The following is a 16,154-nucleotide window of genomic DNA, read 5'->3' on the forward strand; positions in this document are numbered from 1 at the left end:
ATTTTCAATTGATTTGCTGAAGGAAGATGCTACAGATACTCCTCTAACTTGTAATTGGAATTTTCTTCAAAATCTGTTTAAAATTTAAATTTAAGCTACCCAGACACGTGCACAGTTAGCCCTGCTACAGTCAGTCAGTTTAATATTGTAACTGTTAGCTAAGACTAAGGTTTCTTTGTAGCCATGAAAAACAAACCAGGGTTAGTAGACATCTTTTAGTTTTTGTCTTTCAAGCTGATGCACAGGACTACAGCGAGACTTAAAGAACAACTTGTGTCCACTGAGAGGTGCCGCGCTGCTTTTTGCCTTTTTTGCCTTTTTTTTAAACCCTCGTGTTTTGGCAATGAGAAGCTGACTGACATATTGTGATTTCCCAAATCAAATTTCTGATCAGGTAGAAATAAAGTAAAAATAAAGAAATATTTTAACTGGCATGATAACAAAATATGTTATTTTCATTCTAAGCCTATAAATATAAAAAAAATATTTTCTCTGAAAAGCTGAAAAGACTCTTATCACCACTGCAGATGATGCACAGATATGGCAGTTCACACATAATCTAAAATTTATACAGTTTTAATTATTTTTTTGTTTTTAGGATAGTCATTACTTGTTTATAACTGCAACTGCAGACAGCAACAAAGAAAACTGAGTTTGCAAATAGTTTTAAGATCGGTGAGAAAACCATCATCCAATATGTACTGTGCCCAGAATAAGGCATATTCAGCATTAGAAGTATGCATTCTGTGTGGATAGATACTAAGAGCCATGGAGGAGATGTATGTTATATATTCCCAAATAAAAGCATTTAAACACTATGTGGCTTGAAATACTGTACCTCACACACTTATGTAAAAATAAATTTCCAATGACATGCAAGAAATCTCTCATTTATTAAACATTTTCCATTGTGATCAGATGCGCTACATACACTTAAATACCTTACTAAAAGTACCATCTGGCCAATTCCACAGGGACACCATTGAGATCTACAGTAATACCAGTTTTTTCAGGCAATCTTTTCAGGAATGTGCAGGATTTTCTTTTAGCTTTTTCCAGTCATGGAAAATACTTAGTCATGAAAAATCTTTCATATCAACTTGCAACTTCATTTAATATATTCATACTACATGTTAGCATTCTATATTCTAAAATACAGTTCCCTCTTTAAAACTGTGGCAGCTGCTACTAAAAAACTTTCGTTCCGTCTTTCCCCAAACTAGTAGCACTTCAGGTGCATGACGATATCGCAATACTCAATAAAGCCTACAACCTATCTATTAATTAATGTGCTATGAACTCCAACGTAGTATCACGTAACTTCATTTAACTGCCTGTCTAATCCATTTGTTGCTTTTTATTGCTACTTCTGTAGCCACTAATACTACTAACATTTAAACCTCTTTAACATCCTTGAGAATTTGACATACTTCAGTCTGAGTTCTTTGATACACTATTCTTTTAATATTTAACTAAATAAATCACTTATCTTGTTTAAGAGTTATTAAATATTTTACAAAACTTATCAAGTTTGTGAAAATTTTCATACGAGTGCCTCTCAGTATTTAAATAGCGCAAGCAGTTTCTGAAAAAACTAAGGATACTGCAACTTTAAAAAATAATATACAAATTTAATTTGTTACACACCTTTGGAGCTCATTATCTGAGCAAACTCACAATGAAACATTAATCCAAATCAAATCATAACATACACCGTATATAGGATAAAAAGAACATTACACAGGGGGAGGCTCATGTTCAGCTGCTATCTATTCCTGGTATCTTTTTGTCTACACAAGGTTAGCGCAATACTCCTCCCTTGTAAAAGATCTGGTAGATACGCTTAATGCAGCCAATATTTTGCCACAAAGCTTTTAAAATGAACTGTGTTAGGTTCCTTACAGAAATACATCAATTTATAACACAAGATGTTTATCTGCAGTGAAATCATTCAACAGAAGGTTGGATACACAGCAGGAAGAGCTGGTGTTGTTTTAAACAATCAGTAACTTTCATGTTAAACACCTCCCTGTGTGTAATAGTCTCAGAAGAATAAGAATGGATATCCAGCCCTGGGGTTTCTTACCTTAAATCTAAGCAACCACTTAATGCATAAATGAAGCAAATAAAAGAGGTAAGGAAAAAAAGCATTGAAAGGTTAGTTGGAACTTCAGGATATGAAGAGAAAGGAAAAAGAAAGAAAAAAGTTAAGCATTCAGCATTAACAAAATAATGTATCAGTAGATCATAGAAAGAGTGGTTAAAGCAGAATGTGTCATGAACAAAAGATTTTCAAGCTGAAAATTTTAATAAATGTTGACCACAAAGCCTTTATATTAATACCTTAACATTAATGCTCAAATGCTTGTATACTGTTTACTCAAGTTCTTACAGTGCTAACAAAAAGTGTGCTTCTTTCAGAATGGATCATGAGAACTACATGGATTAACTTCAGAGATTAATTTATTTGAGCTGTCAAAGAATAGCCTTATCAATACCCTGAGCTCATTTAAATTGTTACATGCATTAGCATATTTACAACTAGCTGAAACAGAAGCCTCTAGAATATTAAGCTAATATACGTTCTTTCCTAGACAATGCTGCTACTTAACTCTTAACCTGATGCCATGATATACCTCTTGAATAAAGATCAAGAACAAATCATTACATCTTGTAAGAAGTATAGCCCTCTATATGGATACTGCATCACATATCAGTATTTTCTAAACTACATAATAAGACATTAACCAACAGCAAAATCTTATTTTAAAGCCTAAGTGCTAGCTTTTTGACATTAAGTCCTACATCTTACTGGCACGATACCATGTACCTTCTTTCTCTGTATTTTTTTTCCAAAAATACCAGTCCTTCCATTTCATTATAATTTGGTCTGTTTTCAGTTCAGCTAATCTAAATGTATCATTACATTTCTTACACATTCTGTAACACCAAACATTAAATATGCAGAACTCATCTGTGGAGCATCCAGAGCAACTACTTCATTTCATCCACTTAGATCATAAATAGACCCTAATATATTAAAAGAGAAGCATAATCTAATTTACTAGCAAATCTCCTGTCTGAGTTTAAAGTTCCAAGGATCTATTAACCAAAACAGTCTCTGCTTCACACAGCTACACTGGAAGACCAGGTACCCCTATACTGTCCAGACAGAGTGGACAGTTACATTAGAGGGTCTGTGACCCAAGATCTTTTCCCCAGCAGCATTGCCTGATAATGCCAGTGCCTTAATACACAGCACTTTGAAGGGATCCAACTTTTTTTTTTTTTTTTTTCATCTTCTTGACTAAAGAACCCTTTGGAGGAAAGAACAGATTGCAAGACTTTGTAACTCAGGAAACATTTGAAAAAGTTGAAAGCAAATCTCTTCCAGACAAAAGGTTCTTTAGATTTTTGCAGCATTGTAGCGTCAGGGAGGGAAGATGAGTAGAGACTGCTGGAATGATATAGTAGCACTTAAATTCTCTCTCACCTATTAAGAAACCCTATTGTAGAGCACCTTTTCCTGAAGATGGTATCCACTTTGAATTTCTGAATGAAAGAAATAGGTGCTCATGTGTCCATACTACTTCTCTCAACATGGCATACTAGATTCCTTGGCCAAGGGCGTTCCCTTTTTCTCCTATATTATTCTCTGTCCAGTCTGCCATCTTTCTCAGAGGTTGCAATGAATGGTTGCTGCATTAGCTCTTTGATTGCCCTGACAACACGTAATTCTGGTCCAAGTACTAGAGGGGAAGCCCTATAGCAGAAAAAGCAGAAAGAGGACAAAGAATGCAGAGTGAGGCACCCCGATGCTAACTGGAACGTTAATGCTATTTATCCACTAACTCCTGAATAATAATTGGAAAGGAAAAATGCCACAGCTCAAGTAATAAAGAGCTATAAACAGGCAAATTTAAAGCTCCTACACTTTTTATTTTTATTGCTTTGTTCTCCAGCCAGAGATCTAGTAAACTAATCTGTAGTTACTCAAGCAGAACAAAACCAACAGGTTCATAAGCACAATTGGCCACTTCCTCTCCATCATCAAGAGGGTGGTTTTTTTCTGTGCTGAACACAGCATTAACCTGATTGGAACAGATCTATGGTTCTTAATGTTAAGGATAGCATGATGTCAAGTTCTCTGTTTATTGTTTCACAAGTACACAATACTTTTTAGTTTTCTAGATAAATATAGTACATTGTAAATATCATTTGTAAGATGTTTCAAGCACATCATAAGCATAACAAATGGATGCAAATAAGCATTTGCGTCATCATCCATTGGATGAACTACGTTCTTTCAGAAGAACATAATTCATTGCATCAGAGCGAGTATGATTCTGCTACATTGAGGTAAGTGGGACACCAATTATAATGGTTTGAGCTAGTGCTAAATAAGATTGTGCTGCAGAGCAATTAAAAACTATTCTTTAATGAGTTCTAAAAAATCTCATTAAAACAAAAGTGATCATTAAAATATTAGCAACAGTAATCCTACAGGTTAATATGCTCCATCCATATCCAGAAGGAGTTCTGCTGACCTGCATAAATTCAAAATTTGTAAGAATTGGCAGTAGATTTTAACACAAGACTGATAATAATTTCCTGGTCAAAACCATAGCTGTTAATGCCGGGGGTTTTTTTGGTTTGGTTTTCCAAATCAAGCTTGAAGAGTCACTTGTCTTTTTAAAATCTGTTTAGGGTTACAAACTGAAGTTGACCCTTTTGGTAAGAAATGGGGAAAAAAGACTTTCTTTTAACGAACAGGATGTTCAGAAGACCTTGAGTAAAATTTCTTGGGAAAGATATTTAAATAGCACTGTTCAGATTTTGAATTTTAAGAGTTTGGTTAAAAACCCTATTGCCATTTAAAGGACTGTCCAAACAGACAGTTCAAACTGAACAACATAGATAATCTAATGCAGTTAGGTGTCAAGCAAAAGAAATTCTGGTGTACTTTGACCGGAAGAAGCATCTTACCTTACTGCTACTTAGCAGGTTTACAGATTTGTTAGTTTGTCATATAAAATTGACACTGCTTTGTGTTATTTACCTTTCTTCTCCTGGAACTTTAACACTGTCAGTGTTCTCATTTCCGTATTTGTTTTCCTGGCAGCACAAGTTAACAATGAGCTCACACCTGCTGAGACTGTGTTCACACTGAGGTTGTGCTTTTAAAAAACACATATCTAATCTCACACATGGTATTACTGCTGTTGTGTACACTGATCTAACACTTGCACACAACAGCCACCAGTTGTGTCTCAGTCTGATCTTTGCCCTGAAATTCCTCCTTTTTTCCTAGTCTTAAACGGAAAACCAGCTGGCTTCGAACTTGGCAGCAATATTCCCATTCTGAAACCCCATATGGCACAGAAGTTGTAGAGAGCTCACTTTAACAAAGTATATCACAGGATATGGGTATAACTGACTCTGACAGACAGAAGAAAAGGAAGCACATAACACTTCTTATGCAAACCCTTTCTTCAGGTGAGCTTCAAAAGTAAACCAGTGGCAATTACAGCTGGATCATACTTCGTGATGTTAATTCAGGCAGAAATGTGACAGTCATTAGCCTTTCAGTACCCAGGTATATCTCTGGCAACTGGTTCAAACAATAATAGCAGCATCACACAAGTAGGTATTTAGAAGCATTTTAAAAGGTGAGACCTGTAGTTCTGAATATGCTCAAAAGATTCAGTGGGTTTGCAAGGTTTAGAAACACTGGGGCAAAGGAACAGGAAGGGGCAACTGCAAGTCAGACAGGACTCCTCTTACTTTTATAGACACACTGGTCAGGCAAGGAGAAACTGGTATATTACCATGAAAAGCATCAGGTTATTTGGAAAATATACAAAGACAATGTATTTGCAGTTTGTGTGTTTTAACAGTTATCACCTACCTTCACTCCATGTCCAATATCATCTAGTATTGTATAATCAATAGGTTTCCTGATGTAGCGAACTGGTCGCTCCAAGTTAGCTGGTGCAATGATTTTGTGAGTTCTTGAGGTGTTTTTGTTTGTAGTCAAGATACCAATTTCTCTTCTAGCAACTTTCTCTTTGTGAATGTCCACCGTCTACAAAAGACGCAGTGTATTTACTAACAGTGGTATGCATATGAATACAGAGTCAGTATATAAAAAAAAACTGAATCAGTTCCAACGTTCCAGATTTCTCTATACTGTGCTAAACATATCACTACATAACTACATATACCTGATTACATCAGCTCTGATCAATTTAATGTTGAACTTGCCATGTCTAAGCCCACACTAATAGCCATGGGTTCTTTGGGTTTTCTGTTACTGTCACTCTTTACAGTTCAGCAAAATTCCTTCTCCTTTCCATTTGTAGTAGTTCCCATTAATTTACTGACACTGTTTTATACGATTCTTTCAAAGATCCTTTTTAATTTTACAATTGCTCTCTAAGCTTGTCTTTGAACTAGATGAAGTGTGAGGATACCTTCCTAAAACTTAACTTTTATCACCTCAAAACCAAACCATATGCAGGTTTTCTTACACTGTAAAACAGTTTGCTAAACTAGGACTGATAGTCATATGATAGAATAAAATTTCACTCAGACAAATCAACAAGGTATTTCAGCCATTACAAATCACTCATTACAAAGTAATGATTGGATTTTAGAAGGTGCTCAGTACTAATTTATCCACAATGAAGCCAGTGGTTAAGTGCACTCACTTGGAATGCCTAGGTCCAACACTGAAAATCGCTCCCTCCACATATTACAATGACTACCACAGGAGAATCTCCAGTGTAAGACAAAGCCCTGCTGAAAATTTATTGCCTACAAACACGTACTTGGATCTTGTTTGGTAACAAGACTAGGAAAAAGTTACCACAAAGTCTATCTGTCCCTTCCAGGAAAATATAATCTCTTAAATCGTGGTGCATAGAGTTGCTCGCAGCATTTAAAAACATCATTCAAAAAACAGCTTTCCTTATAGGAAAATTGCCAGAGTAGTGAACAAACTTTTTGGCTACAGGGTAAAAAAAGTAAGAAAACAGAATCACCACCATTAGGATTTCTAAACATTCACAGGATTTCATGTTACCGGTTTAGTGATTATGAATGGTACCAGAAAGGCTTTTCACAGTTAGGAGACAAGCTCTGCAGTAACTAAGGAACAGGTACAAATGAAAACTCATTTTCATACCATGCATTTTTTAACTTTATTTTTCTGTGGGCACGGATGGGGGCAGGGGAGTTGGCTACACTGTTTTACCCTTTTGTTTGTGCTACTGATAGCAAAACAAGCAAAACAGACCCTGTATTACCTTGTGCAATCATCACAACCTTTAAATCTACAAAAATTTTGAAAAAAATCATCACTTTCAAGAGGTTGTTTCATCACATTCTTTCCAGAGAATAATTTCCACAAATACCAGGGGAATTATATGGAAGCTTAAATTACTATCTGTCAAGATTACCTAGTATTTCCCAGCAACATATTTTCAAGATCTTGCAACTTTGCTAAATTTACATACAGAATACAGCTTTTTCCTGTACATTTCTGCCACCTCTAGTACCACCTGCCTAGAACTGTAAGGTTTCTACTAAAGCTGCACAGCTGTTTCTTAGAATCATAGAATCATCTAGGTTGGAAGGAACCTTTAAGGTTATCGAGTCCAACCACTAACCACACTGCCAAAACCACCACTAAACCATGTCCCTAAGCACCACATCTACCCATCCTTTAAATACCTTCAGGGATGGTGATTCAACCACTTCCCTGGGCAGCCTGTTCCAATGCTTGATAACCCTTTCAGTGAAGAAATTTTTCCTAATATCCATCCTAAACATCCCCTGGCCCAACTTGAAGCCACTTCCTCTTGTCCTATCACTTGTTACTAGCAAGAAGTAGTCAACCCCCACCTTGCTACAACCTCCTTTCAGGTAGTTGTAGAGAGTGATAAGCCCCCCCCCCGTGCCTCCTTTTCTCCAGTCTAAACAACCCCAATTCCCTCAGCCCTCCTTGTGCTCTAGATGCCTCACCAGCTCTGTTGCACTTCTCTGGACATGCTCCAGAATCTCAGTATTTTTCCTGTAGTGAGGGGACCAAAACTGAATGCAGTACTCTTAAAACAATGCTACAGAAAAATAGATTATTCAAGGTCAAAATATGTTGGCAACCCTCTCTTTGGAAAGCTTGAGTTTGTTGAGCAATGATTTGAAATTTGATAAGGGCAGTTAAACTACCCAGGATGCATCCTCCACCACTCTCACACAAACCCACCCAGATTTGTCCAATACATAAACTCTGTAGAAATTGAGAGTTCATACAAGCCTAACAGAAACACGGATGTTTCTATGACTACTTAACAACTAAACCACTCTCCAAACAATTTTGCCAAAGTCTTTCCTGAAGCTCTCTGTGATGACCAGGTCTATATATCGTCCCCAATAGAATAGCGCAGATCAGATCTTCACAGCTCTCATGATATTATTGACTGTACAGGCACCAGTGCAAACAGAGCACATAAACATGTTCCAGGCCAGAATACCAAAAATGTACCATTCTGCATCAGGGTAAGATTCAGTATTTTATCTTCCATCATAGGTTTTTATCCCTTCTCTGTGCCAGAGCCTGGCTTTTGCAGCCTAGTGAAAGAAGTTCTGGAAAAAGCAGCAGTCATACCAAACACATCATCTACAGAATCCTCACTTCATCTGTTGAGGATTTAGAAAGCACATATTTTCTTCATAAGCTAACAGTATGGGATTGCAACAACTTGGAGGACAGTCTCATGTTTAATACCACTGAAGAATTCAATCCCTACGATTATCTCAGACTTCATCTGTGATCTGGACAAGTCACTAGAGAACTGCAGAAACATTACACTTATTCTTGAATGTTCTTTGTCTCACAGGCCTCTGATACTATTTGCTAGAATGTTAAACAACCTTAGCTGCAACAGCAGCTGCACCTCAAACACCATATGATGTTTCAAATGTACTGAAACATCAACACCTTATGGGTCTGAAACTGGTCATTCAAAACTAGGTTATGCCTTGGACACTACATTCTGAGCCTTAATTTCGATCACAAATCAGAAAGAAAATAATTAGTGCCATTCTGGCAAGAGGATTTCTTCCTTTCTCTGAATTTCAAGTGCTTGACCTCTGCAACTTTAAAGATGTTCTTTTAGTATTTTCTTATCCATTTATCTATAAATACAATGTGAGTACAGATATTTAATGTACATGTTATTAGAGCAATGATACCTTGGCACAATGAAACTTGTTTCCATGAATGAAAAGCATGTTTTTTTAATTATTCATAGGAGTTGTGAGTACAACCAGTTTCCTTAAGGACTATGGTGATCAGTGAAGCATGACTACAGTAACAAACAATGAAATGCATAAAACCTAATTAAAACCTCTAGCTTGTCTAATAGGAATTCTCTTGCATGGTGATTCAGAACATCTCATTTACCTTGAATAGCTATGGAATGACTAAGACTATAAAACCAGCACCTAATTCTGGTACATACTCCTAAATTTGTATTGAAAAGTATCTTGCTGGCAGGCAGGATTTTCAAAAATTTCATTGTCTTACTTAGTAGGCTACTGGAGTCCTAAGATCTTATGATACCTATAAAAAAGCAGAAAGGAACATTGAGGTATTTGACTAGTAGAGAAAGGAACAAAGATTAACCTGCTACTAAATAAAATGAAAACATTTATCCTCAACACAGAGGTAATTATTGCTTCCAGTACTAGCATAAATCCCCTAAGTGAGACAAGAGAATGCTAGCAGAATGTTTATTCAGCAGTTTAGAAACTTCTACTGAGAAGTTTTTGTGGTTAGAGCTGGACTAACAAAACACCTGGCTTGGAAACCGTCAGAAAAAGCAGATGGGTTAGACTGCGCCCTTCTATAACTTAAAACATTGTTTTCTAACAAGAAATTTCAGACTCCTGACAGCATTATTATACATTGCTCTTCCCCCATAGCTCCATCATCTTTGGCAAAAGCTTTCAAATGACAGTTTGTTAGAGGTTAGGCTCATTACTATCACCTTTTCATATGCTTTCCACGATGCCTGCAATAAGGCAAGGGATAGCTTAAGGGAAAAAAAAAAAATATAAACCACTCTATTTTTTAATATTAGGATTTTTTTTTGCCATTTTGAAACATCAAGTTTCCATACTTATTACAATAAAAACAGCCTCAAGACCTGTGAAGATTAAAATAGAAAAAATAAATCATTTCTGGGATTCCAAAGTTAACACTATTTATCACTTCATTTAAAAGTCACTGAACTTAAGAGTTTTGAGAAATATTCTCTTCTACCTGTAAGTGAAATTTCTCAAAGTATTAAGTTAGCACAAGTGCTGGCTTTGGCTGGGATAGAGCTACTTTTTTCCATAGTAGCTAGTATGAGTCTGTTTTGGATTTGTGCTGAAAACAGCCTTGATAATACAGGGATGTTTTCGTTATTGCTGATCAGTGCTTCCACAGAGTTGAGGTCTTTTCTGCTTCTCACAGTGCCCCAACAGTGAGTAGGCTGGGGGTACACAAGAACTTGGGAGGGGACGCAGTCGGGACAGCTGATGCCAACTGACCAAAGGGCTATTCCATGCCATGTGACATCCTGGTCAGCAACAAAGCTGGGGACAGGCTGGGGGGGGGGGCTGCCCGGGGACTGGATGGGCATCGGTCAGTTGGTGGTAATTGTTTATGTTTACATTACTTCTCTTTCTTGGGTTTTAATTCTTTCTTCGTTATTTTCCTTTTTGTTACCATTTATTATCTTTATAATCATCACTATTATTAAATTCTTAAACTGGTTTTATCTCAACCACAAGTTTTCTCACTTTTACGCTTCTAATACTCTCCCCACAACCTGCTGGGGGGGAGTGAGCGAGAGGCTATGTGGTGCTTCGTTGCCAGCTGGGGTTAAACCATGACAGCACTTTTAAAGTCTAAACTGTAGTGAAACTTCAGAAATAAAAGTCTCCAGAAGCCTTGATTTCTTCCTCTTCTCAAAAGATTCTAATTTAAATTTATCAATTTATTGTCAGTCTGTTAGTCTGGGCTTTTAAAAATCAATTAAAAAAAATTCTTAGAAGAAAATGTTGCTTAAATACAGTGTTGTTGGGCTTTTATTTTTTTTAAATCTAATTCAATAGAATTTAAAGAAACTAATTGCAAATTACCTTGAAAACTGGGTTATTACTTTAAAATAAAGTAACTGTCTAATTTTGACATGTTTAAAATGTGACATTAATTGCCTCAACTCAAGTTGTATGTAATTTACACACAAAGAAAGAGGCCATAACGATACAAAAATGCTGAAAAGCTACTCGCTCCATAAACGGGTAATATATACTGTAACAAATTAGACTTACATTACCATTTTTGAAAGAGTTTGGCTATTCTTGTAACTTGCAAGAATAAGACAACTAAAAATGGTTACACCCCTTTACTGACTCATCAAAGGAAGTCCAAGTGAACTTCCCTGCAGAGACCAACCAGCTCACACATGCTGCTACAGTTCAGCTAAGCAACACATGCCGACAACAGAGAAGTTCAAGTCTGTGGTCTAGTCAATACCTGTTCTCACAGCCAATATCATGGAAGTCAGATTCCGTAAGAAGAGGATGAAGCAGATTTCTTCACCATGCAGTGCCATTGGCGGTTACTCATCACTATAACTGATCTTTGAGATAACATGCTTGTTTATATAACTAGCAGCAGAGAAGAGTTTTAAAGATGACCTTGCTAACTAAGAGTATTTTATAACTAAAACTGAAAAAGTATTTCTCATCATACAAATATTAAAACCTGAAAATCTGCCAGATTAATTTAAAGAATTTGGATGTTAGCAACATTTCACAGTTTCTGCTAACTTGAAAACTTTAACAAATTTTTTTAACAAGTATAAATATTTATACAGATGTTCTGTATTTAGGATTTAATTTTTCAGCCAAATATGAAACACTGCGTATCATCTAGTTCTGGACAAGGCTCAAGAAGGCAAATAAGAATAGATTCATCGGCTTTCAGACCAAATCAAAGTAATCGTAAGTTTTAAACCAATAGTTTAATCACTTGCATAAAAATAGTTTCAATAGTAGTGATTTCCTTATTCAGGACCTATATATAATCTGAAAAACCACAAATTATTATCAGCTTCCTTTTCCGCTCTCTGATTAAGTTGGCATACAGAAGGAAACATAGAAAGTGATACAAATTGTCATTCTATCAATGGACAGAGAACTAGAATATTTTATCTTCTAAAGTTAATCACATCTTTTCCAGTTTGAGCTACGCTCGAACAAAACAAGTACTTTTGAAAAAGTTTTCTTACTAGGAGCCAAATTATTTTGCTCCCTTCTTTGAAGAATATATGGAATTCCAATCAGAATTAAAAGCAGGATTACACATCCAGATATCCTAATTTGCACCAGTGTTTTCTAAACTTAAATATCAATACATACTGACCAAAGCATTAATACAATAATGCACTGCAAGCAGATAGTAATTACCAGCCTGTTTTCTGGTCTACATTACTGACATCATTTCAAGTCAGATTGACTGCAATCATAATTTGGCAATGAGGTATTAGACTATGAGGTATTTTAAGTGGTACTAGAAACAGTCCAGTAAACTTTACACCCAATATAATAAAGGCAGAGGAAGTCTTTTGCAAGTTAGGCTTGTTCCAGGAGAAGTATAATCAAATTTCATGAAAAGAAGTTTTTAATAACACAGAAACTGTGACCAAATAAATTCATTTTTTAAAGAAAAATAACCTCTGAAATTAAGACAGGTAATATAACTATCTATAACATTGGTATCATGGGATAAAGTCATTTCTGAACACAGTGAATTCAACTTAAGTTGAATTACATACACTTCATGTATGTAACAGTCAAAATTCAAATACTGTCTGCTCCTCTGATATTACTTATTCCATGAAGATTTGTGGAGCATCCTACATACGTACGATGCAGGCTCAAAAAAAAAGACCCAACACAAAACAAAACTGAATTTTCAATTTTACAGCTATATTTAAAAAACAAACAAACAAAAAAACCACCCCTTTTTTTTGGTTGTTCAAGTGCAGCCTGTGAATTTTGGTAGATACACCTTCATCAGGTGTTGGGTGTTGGTAATTTAGTGCTCCATTTTAAATAACTAGCCATTCAGTATAAATACCAAAGACAATCTAACCTAGCATCTCAATCCGTATAAATCTCAGCTTCTCAGAAAGAAAACATTTAAAATGCTATGGCCCTTTCCCCAAAAGCTACTTTACAGAAACTGTGTGATAAAATGAACTTTCCACATGTATAAAATGCAAAATCCAGTGAACTCTGAATATTTTTATTCATATACTGCCCTTTGCATCAGGCTCTCAAATAGCTGAGTAGCTGGCACTAGCCTGTCAAGAAGCACACACACACATATATATACACACAGAGGCATATACACACATACACATGCACACACACAAGGAGTAATTTGTGACATTTTCTGGGGAAAAAAAATGACTTGTCCATAGACTAACAAGAAGCATGCAGAAGAAATTAAAATTCTCAGCTTATTTTTGAGGATGCAGTTGCATGAGATACCTGAGGCAATCTAATAGTGTACTAGCACCAGAAGAGAAAATTCTCCCCACCCATTCCTTTGCACCTGCTCTTGAATTCATCTGACCTCTCAGTTAGCCAATTCAGCCCATTAAGCTAGCATAAAATTATTCACTACTTTTGCTGGTTCAAACCTCTACTAGCTTAGTAACACTTTCAGCACCAGCAAGTTAACAGATCACCTCAATCTGCTTATTTCCTACCTTACACAGCTCCTACTTTCAAATGTCTTTCTAAATACCACCATATTCTTTATTTTAATTTATGACATTATCACATAGAGATCAAGAAACTCTAGCAGCCAAAATGTATTGGTCAAATAACACACAAAATATTCAGTAAGGATGCCAACCGACTCTCCAGTAACAGAAAAACAGAAAGTGCTGTATCATTACTCATAATTTCTCTTTTAATCCATCACTGGCATATAAAACTCCAATAAAACTGCCATCCATCCCCAGCCCATTCGGGCAGTCAAAATTCTCTCACCAATGTGGTGATGGGACATGGGTTCCTGATAATAGTAGCTTAGTTTACTGATGCTCAGGAAAACTGCAAACAATGGCAGGAGTTCTGCAGCCATACACAAACTTGAAAAATTAATTTTGCCTTCTGTTCATGTCATTGCAAAGTACATTTCATTAAGAAAAGCCAGGAGCAAACTACTTTTTTCATCTATGCTTCTGTCATTAGATGCCACTATTACAACAACAGGAAAAGTAAAAAGATGACAAGTATTGTTTTCCACTATCAATTTCATCTTTCTTTCTTTTAATTTTAAGTGCCTGTAGCCAATAAACACCAAGTACAGTAAGTCACCAAACAGGAGCTGGAAAGCTTAATCCTTTAACATAATGTCCTGATTTTTCCATTAGTGATTTTTCTGTGCTTTTTCACTTGTGCAGAATGGACCCCTTCCCAACCAATAAACTGGCCAAGAATACATTTAATCTCTTATCCTGTTAAATGCTCACACTAACACAGATAGACAATCACATAATAAGCCCCATTCCCAGAATTAATATTAGAAGAAATGCATCCTTGTTTTAAATGTGACTATTTTTCTCACGCACAAAACGTCAGGTGAGAGTTTTACTTATTGTGTAATTTCAAGAACAACGAGAAAAAAAAAAAATCAGGAAAAAAGTCTCACTTGTGAAATATGGTTGATTGAAGATTCCATGCGCCGAAGTTGGGATGCTTGGATATCCAGCATTTGGAGAACATTGTTGGCCAAAGTGTTGATCAGATAGGCTACGCTTGCTAATGACTGGGTTGTGTAGGCTTTGGTTTCTTCCAGGGCTCGCTGTTTATCTGCTGACTAAAAGCAGAAATAAAAGGTTTATTTAGTAAAGTCTCTCACACAGAGATTGGAATGAACCCCTTTTGCCTGTCTTTAAAGGACAAAGAATTATACAAGTCAAACTAATTCTTCGTCAAAATTGCTATTTTTCCTCTTTTCCATTCATTCCACAAAGGATACTAACTTTGCATTCTAAGAGTTTCTGTTCTTTATAAAAGGAATTAAACTAGTATACAACATGCTCATCTTTTCTTGAAATACTTAAAATGCAACTTTTTATACTGTATTTTAGCAATAAACTTTAAAAGCACTTGGAGATACTTATTCTTTAGTTCTAAACTTTGTGTTATTTAGAACTATTTAGTTCTTCTAAACTTTGTACTTCACTTAGATCTCATAACAGCCTACAAGGATCTGCCAAATACCATATTCCTCATCTCTCCCAATTATTTAGACCTCATTAATGCCACAAATGGTTGTTCACAGAGAATGAACTGTAATTACCCCTTAAAATAGTAGCTGAATAAAATGCAAGAGAAATCATTTGTAAAAAGAACAAGTCCACGTTTTCTTTTTAAACATGTTTTCTGCTTTTCACATAGTCAGTATTTTCTTCTATGAAGAATCAGTATGATCCATTTTTCTAGTAGTAGAGCACCCAAAAATATTTAGGCTATCAAGTCAGAAGACACCCATTAGAAGTCTAAAAACATACATACATTTCAAGCAACATTAACAATAAGCTAAGAGTCTAGTTGTCAGGGTTCTGTGTTTCTCCTTGAATAATAGTTAACATCACTAAGATCTAATTCAGTACAAAGAATACAGACTACAGCACTGGTAAAATATACAACTAAGATGCTAAGAAAATTTCCAGTTTCCAAGGCTTTGGAATACACTGAACTTCACTTTTAGGTGATCTTCAGCCACCTCACAGGCTGATGGTGCTGTTTCTAAAGCAACAGTTGACAAATGTTCTCTGCTCCCACCTGTCATTATAATACTATATTTCATAATTTCCTTTCCTTTGTATTTTATTCACAGAGGTTGGGTATGAAGAGTCAAGAAATGTGCTTTTATTAGGGGGGCAATATAAAGTCATTCCATAACTTTCAGTGCAAGCTGAATCTACCATCCATGTTATTATATGTACTTCGGGCAACACCGATAGTAAGCATATCTCTATTTCAGGAAAATAATTCTTACAGGCCAAGACATT

The 16,154-nt window shown here is 35.8% G+C and overlaps 1 protein-coding gene across 1 annotated transcript in view; it reads right to left on the reverse strand.

Annotated features, from left to right (window-relative positions):
* ABI2 (abl-interactor 2) overlaps window positions 1-14,947 on the reverse strand; it is a 36,548-nt gene extending 21,601 nt beyond the window's left edge. Inside the window, exons 1-2 of the mRNA XM_009890212.1 lie at window positions 14,786-14,947; window positions 5,909-6,085 (exon numbers count right to left, since the gene is read on the reverse strand). Of these exons, the coding sequence (XP_009888514.1) occupies window positions 5,909-6,085; window positions 14,786-14,848 (240 nt within the window). The 5' untranslated portion in view covers window positions 14,849-14,947. The remainder of the gene's footprint in view (window positions 1-5,908; window positions 6,086-14,785) is intronic.
* Between the last annotated feature and the right edge of the window lie 1,207 nt (window positions 14,948-16,154).

Source organism: Charadrius vociferus, unplaced genomic scaffold, assembly GCF_000708025.1.
Source record: "Charadrius vociferus isolate BGI_N301 unplaced genomic scaffold, ASM70802v2 scaffold147, whole genome shotgun sequence".
NCBI classification, from domain to species: Eukaryota; Metazoa; Chordata; class Aves; order Charadriiformes; family Charadriidae; genus Charadrius; species Charadrius vociferus.